General features: G+C 31.6%; 1 protein-coding gene across 1 annotated transcript; it reads right to left on the reverse strand.

Moving 5' to 3' along the window:
• Positions 1-856: 856 nt before the first annotated feature.
• Positions 857-2,476, reverse strand: LOC120078203 (lectin-like). The gene is made up of 3 exons (XM_039032426.2): positions 2,209-2,476; positions 1,964-2,082; positions 857-1,423 (listed from the first exon to the last, which is right to left on the reverse strand). Exons 1-3 carry the CDS (start codon positions 2,374-2,376, stop codon positions 1,039-1,041), a joined length of 672 nt encoding a protein of 223 aa, XP_038888354.2. The 5' UTR covers positions 2,377-2,476; the 3' UTR covers positions 857-1,038.
• Between the last annotated feature and the right edge of the window lie 4,281 nt (positions 2,477-6,757).

The following is a 6,757-nucleotide window of genomic DNA, read 5'->3' on the forward strand; positions in this document are numbered from 1 at the left end:
CATCAAAACAAGTACCAATCCCACCATTGAATTACATTATCCTTGGAGAGAACAAGACAATGCCCATTACCATTTCATCTCAATTGAAAGAAGAACACGAACCATCTATATCGCAGGCTTTGGCCAATCACAAGAAAACTATATGATGAACCATTGTTGATATGAAAGGAACAAGTCCCTCATTATGCACACATAAGATTTGGAGGAAGTGACTAAGCATTCCATTGAAGGACAGGGAAGACTCAACCCGATAATGCAAGATGTAGTCAGGAAAAAAATTTCCATGCACCCTATTCACCACAAAGGGAAAAATTATTAAAAATATCTTTTTTAAAGTCTGCCCTGTTGCTAAAAAGCACTTTAAAAACGTTTTAATTGCTTTTAATTAATGGCCATATTGTGGATTTTTTTTTTTAATGTAAGATTCAATGTTAAGTTCGGTAGATTGTATGTTTAATTGGACTTATAATATTGGATCATTGTTAATCTCTCATAAAAAATAGTTAGATTTCATAATAAAAATTGATTATGATTTTACTTAATGCCATGTTTCTTAACGTAATTTTAAGAGATTAGGAATCAATTATGATTGCAAGAAAAAACATGGTTATTAAAAAAAAAAAAACAATCTATAATTTAGTTTCTAAATTCAAACACATCAATGAATACAAGAATTTATAGAAGATATGCATGATTTAATGAATTAAGCATTGAAATCAACACTCCTTGAATGTTTTTATTATTGAAAATTGACATTTCATTTTAAGTTTTCATTAGTTTAAATTCATAACCCATCTTTTTGGATTCCCAAGCATTCATCATCTATAAATATCTAAGTTTAAAAAAAAAAAAAAAGTGTTAAAACTTAACCTTCATGCTTATAAGCAAAAAGGTGTATTATTCATCATTTCACATGCTACATTACATTATATTTTCACATTTCACCATAAAACACATTTTGTGTCTCTCATTCTTTAAACCAGACTACAAAGTACTAAGTTTGACAGAGAAGAACTTGTGTTATGTCGACCATTTTTATCAAGCGCAATCCGATCCATGTGGTCGAAACTCGACACCTTTCAAAAGAAACCCGCGCTTCCAATGCCCTCCATGTTCATACATGTGAAGCTCGATCTCACCGCCATTTTCACAACCACAATTATCGACCAAGAAATCACCACCAGAAATCTCCAACCAGTCCCCTCGTTTCACGGATTGCAGACTTTGTTTGTGTTCTATCTTGCACCCATTTGGCCTCATGAGTTCTATGTTCACAGGATGCTCCCATCCAGAGGCATTATTGGTTAACTGTATCTTCCATATTACATCATACACTACTCTTGGTGTGAAAAAAGTTGCACTTACTTTCACGCGTATATCGAACCAAGATACTTGGATACACTCAGCAACTTCGTATGTTTGGCTGCAAGATTATGAAAAATCATGTATTATTTTATCAATCTCATAATAATTTAGAATTTTTTTTAAGGGGCTTTTACTTAAATTATTCGACAATAATTTATAAGTAATCAATTTCAAAATTTGATTATTTCATAACATAAAATGATTCATAACAATTTCATTATCAATCTTGAACTATAATTTGACATTTGTGCTCAGAATTCTAGTTCTTAAATCAGGGTCTAATGATAAATATATTATAAATGTACTTCTCTAAAATATATGTTAGAACTACTACTACTTTTCTTTAAAATGGAGATAATGACCGAGTTGATTTTCTTTTATAACGTCTCTCCATTATATACATACATACACAACGCAGGAATCCACCTTTGTTGCACAAGATATTTGTTAGGAAAAGAGTAGCAGTTGATTTCCAACATGGGATGGGATTTTCAACCGAAATTATTAATTATGTTAATATTTTGAATAAAAATAAAATCCCATATGAAAATAAGAGATGGGTGTATAATGAAGAAATAAATATGGGTTAAAATTATACCCGGATTCCGTTATATTTATCCATCTCCAGTAGCGGGGATCTTGAATCCAGGCAATTGAGAAGGCTCTTGCATATAGAAAGTACCAGTTACTGTTTGTGTTCTTATCAAGGATATATTTCTGCATTCAAATAAGATGAAATTTGAATTTATCTTCTCATGATGAGTAGAATATATATCTCAAAGAATATTATAGTCCTCTTTTTTTTAAAAAAAAAAGAAAAAAACAATATAGTATTTCACATACCTTAGTTCCATTGTTCAAGAAGATCCCCGAAGAGACTTGATGATAAAGGTCATCGAAGGAGGGCCATTGCAATTGCACGTCTGAAGATTTGCAAATAACATCTATGCAATGGCCATACGTCACTTTTGCTCCTAATTTCGATTTTGCTTCCGACCCTTGATCGCACATTTTCGAGGTTCTTTCGATTAAGAGTCGAGATGTGAACTAAGACGGGAATTGACAAGGAATTTATAACTCTTTCTTCGGTACCCAATTTTAAAAGTGGGACATGTGAATCAGTCATTTCCATTACTTTTTTTTATGTCGTGTCTATGTGAATTTGATACCTTTCAAAAGTAAATTATATATTCTCTCTTTTTTTATTACAATTAGATCCTACTAAATATATTATTTTAAATTTAAATTTTGAACGTTCAAATTCAACTGATCATCAAACATTAAATTATTTTGATTAAGTATATTATCCAATTCTATTCTATACAACTAATACTAATTGTGTGATGAATTAATGTACAAGTTATTTAATTTTTTTAATAACATATAAAATTAATAATATTAAGTATTTTGTGGAAAATATTGATTAATTTAATGGAAATTATTTCAAATGATAAACTGTCGAAAATATTTACAAGATATAGTAAAATTTTATATATTTGAAAGACATCTGTCAGCTACTATCATTGATAAATCTACAATTTTATTATATTTTGTAAATATTTTTGTTCATTTTTCTATATTTGAAAGCAGCCCTTAATTTAAATTAATTGACTTTAATTTGTATAATGAATATATTATTGTATGAATTTGTTAATTGTCATAATTGATTATTCAATTAAAGTTATTTATGAGTTTTTCTAGGTATATTTTTACAAAATTATTAAGGTCTGGTTTGGTAACCACTTGATTTTTTTGTTTTGTGTTTTTTAAAGTTAAACCTATAAACGCTGTTTCTATCTCAAAATTTATTGATTTGTTATTTACTTTTTACAACTGTTTAAAAAACCAAAACATATTTTGAAAAGGGGAATTCTTAAAAATAAGAAAAAAAACAAAAATATTTTCAATTTATGGCAAAAACAAATTCCAATTTTCCTTTTTTTTAAATTACCAAAAATACCCTTCTTCCTCGTCGATTTTCCTTTTTTTGAAATTTCATTTGCCACGCTCGCTCGCTGAACTCTGCTTCCTTGTCAATGTCGTGATTTTCCTACCCGCCATTCTCAAATTACAAACATCATATTGATGTTCTTGCTCGCTTATTCTCCTTCTCGACACCATGATTTTCCTCCTCACGTCAAAGGGTGACTGAGAGAGAATTTGGGCCTGTCGGTCGGTCCTAGAAACGGCGGCAGCGCGATTTTCCTTTTCTTCAAATTTGATTTGTCGCGCTCGTTGAACTCTGTTCCTCTTTCTTCCTCGTCGAACGCATTGATTATCTTCCTCGTTCAACGCTGCTTTTCCTTCTTCTTCGTCGAACGCTGTGATCTTCTTCCTTGCCCATTCTTCTTCACGTGATCTTCTTCCTTGCCAATCTTCCTCGACCACGGTACGATTTCTTTCTTCTATTTTTTATGTTTGTAAGTGTACGTTTCTTCATCGAATTTGTTTACAATACTGGTGAATTATTTTGATCTGCATTGCATTTATGTGATAAATGTTTGTGGATGAATTGTTGATGGATGTTTTAGGATAGAATTCTCGTTTTAAGGCTTGCTTTAAATTTTACAAAATTAATTTGTAAGGGCCTTTGTATTTTTGTGTAATAATTTGCAATCAAGTCTGTATTTGTTAAATTTGGAGTCGCTCATGAGACATCAGAAGATGGGTTGTAGTGCATTTCAATGAAGAAGACGAAACGGAGGTTGCCGCATCGTGTAGTTAAAGTTAAACGATCGGATAGCTTTTGTTATGGGATCATGTAGAGTTTACTACACGATCGTGTAGCATTTACTAAAGGATCATATAGCTAATGCTACGCGATCGTGTAAAGTTTTTTACACGATCGTGTTGCATTGGCTTCAAGATTGTGTAGGCGTTTGCTTGCTAGACAATTGGGTAGTATTGGATACTCGATGCATCCTTGCGTGCGAAACAATCGTGTAGCACCGTCCATTTATGGCTTGTTCGCCGCAGATAGATAGTTTTTGGTGTGACTATATATGGATGTGAACATTTCTCTACCACTAATAGACAATGATACACATCTATCACTGTCTATAAGTTATATCATTGTCTATCAGTTATACAAAGTGATGAAGTTATATCACTTTCTATCATTGATAGACAGTGATATAGAACTCTATCACTCTCTATAATAGTGATTGAGCTCTATCACTAGTGATATACCGTGCTTGATATTCTGTGATTGAGCTCTATCATTGTCTAACTGTCTATCAGTGATATACAATGATGGAGCTTTGCATTTATAGATAGTGATAGACATCTATCACTGTCTATCAGTGATACAAAGTGATAGAACTCTATCACTGATAGACATTGATAGAGTTCTATCACTTTTTATCAGTGATAAATAGTTATAGAGCTCTATCACTCTCTATAACAGTGATTGAGCTCTATCTCTAGTGATATATGGTGATTGATACTGTGGTTGAGCTTTATCATTCTCTATTACTGATAAACAGCTATAACACTTTATCCTTGTCTATCAGTGATAGAGTTATATACATATTAACATCTTATTTATATAATCTTCTTTTCATTTTATTGCAGTAAATTGATACTATAGTTAATATTCATGTAGTCTTTTTTTATGGTGGACAGTGGACTCATTACAATTCTTATGAGAATTATAGTGTTGATGGAGTTTTTGTTAATGATATGATAGACTACAATGGTTTAGTTAGTTTGATATTGGGTAAAATTCAGTTGGATGTTTCATTAGATTTATCAGTATCGTTGGATTTTGGTCCAACTAATATTCAATCTATATTTCAAATAAAGCAAGATAAAGATGTCAGTTGGTATTTTTCTTTGGCTAAAGATTCAGGGACTAGGCGTCCTTTAGTTGCTCATATTAGTCATCATTCTGTAGAAAGATCTTGCGGTGGTATTACTGGTGGAGGTGGAGATAGATTTCTATGTTTAGGTTCTTCTTCTAGTTCTTCAAATGATCAAGTTATATAAAATGTTGGTTTTAATGGTGATTTGAAGGAAAAAGATGTATTTGGAAGTAAAGAAATACTGTGAGTGTTTTTATATAATAGCAGTGAATAAGAATTTTCAATTCAGGACTACACGGTCAAATTCAAAATCGCTCGAGTTGAAATGTTTGCAAGAAGGTTGTCAATGGTATGTTCGGGCATCTCGATACAAGGAGAGTGAGTTTTGGATGCTTAGAAAGTATATTTTCGACCATAATTGTTCAATGAATACAACTCAAAGTTATCCAAAGGCAAGCTTCTTCATCTGTAATTGAGGACTGCTTGAAAGAGGATTTTAGGTTTATCTCTACTTACCACTCCCTTCATAGAGATATTGTTCATAAGGCTCATACTAAGCTTGGTGTTAATATTAGTTATCAAAAAGCTTGGAGGGCAAAAGAACATATATTAAGATCATTAAATGGTGATACAGTTGAATCATATAGCTTGATTCCACAGTTTTTTTAAAGGTTGAAAGAAATGAATCCAGATGTTATTTCAAATGAAGTATTCTTTTCATAGAATTTTATATCACTGTGTATTGTAGATGGACTATGATAGTCATCTATCACTGCCCATCAATGATAGTTGTGCATCATTGTCTATCACTGATTGACTGTGATAGCCATCTATCACTGTCTATCTACTAATGATAGACAATTATTGATTCGTTATCATTGTGACTAATATAATTGTTTTCATTTATTTTTTTAGAAACCTACATTGCTTTAAAGATTGATGAAAATGGACATTTTAAATTCTGTCTCGTGGGCTATTGGTGCATCTATTGAGTGGTGAAGGTACTGTAGACCTACCATATCCATTGATGGCATGTTTTTGAAGTCTAATTTTGGTGGTACTCTACTATCAGCTTCCACACTAGATGGTAACAATAATATTTTTCCCCTTGCGTTTGCTATTGTAGATTTTGAGAATGATGTATCATGGAAATGTTTTTTTGAACATATACAAACTAGTTTAGGGGATAGAGAACATTTAGTCATTGTCTCTAATTGACATTTGAGCATTCCAAAGGGTGTCTTAAGTGTGTTTAACAATATTGAGTAATGTGTGTGCATTCAACATGTTCTCCGAAATTTGAAGAAGTTGTTCAAGGATCCTTTGATTGACCAGTTTTACTTTTGTTGTGCTAAATCTTATATTGTTGATGAATTCGAGTTTAATATGAGATCTATGGAGTCAATTTCTTCAAATATTCAATGTTACATTATTAATATAGGATTTAAGAAGTGGTCTCGTGCATATTCTCGAAGAATAAGGTATGAAATGATGACAACAAACCTTAAGAGTGTGAATTCTATTTTGAAAGAGAATAGGAACTTACCGGTTGCAAGTTTACTCGATGCAATTAAAGGTTTACCGCAAAA

The sequence above is a fragment of the Benincasa hispida genome, chromosome 5, assembly GCF_027475165.1.
Source record: "Benincasa hispida cultivar pf3 chromosome 5, pf3_genome.v1.1, whole genome shotgun sequence".
NCBI classification, from domain to species: Eukaryota; Viridiplantae; Streptophyta; class Magnoliopsida; order Cucurbitales; family Cucurbitaceae; genus Benincasa; species Benincasa hispida.

Excerpts from the sequence above, each read along its gene's own strand:
- LOC120078203 (XM_039032426.2), bottom strand. The coding sequence starts at position 2,376 with ATGTGCGATCAAGGGTCGGAAGCAAAATCGAAATTAGGAGCAAAAGTG. Across the intron at positions 2,083-2,208 it reads TCTTGAACAATGGAACTAAG|AAATATATCCTTGATAAGAA; the intron begins GTATGTGAAATA and ends ATTTGAATGCAG. Across the intron at positions 1,424-1,963 it reads ATAAATATAACGGAATCCGG|CCAAACATACGAAGTTGCTG; the intron begins GTATAATTTTAA and ends ATAATCTTGCAG.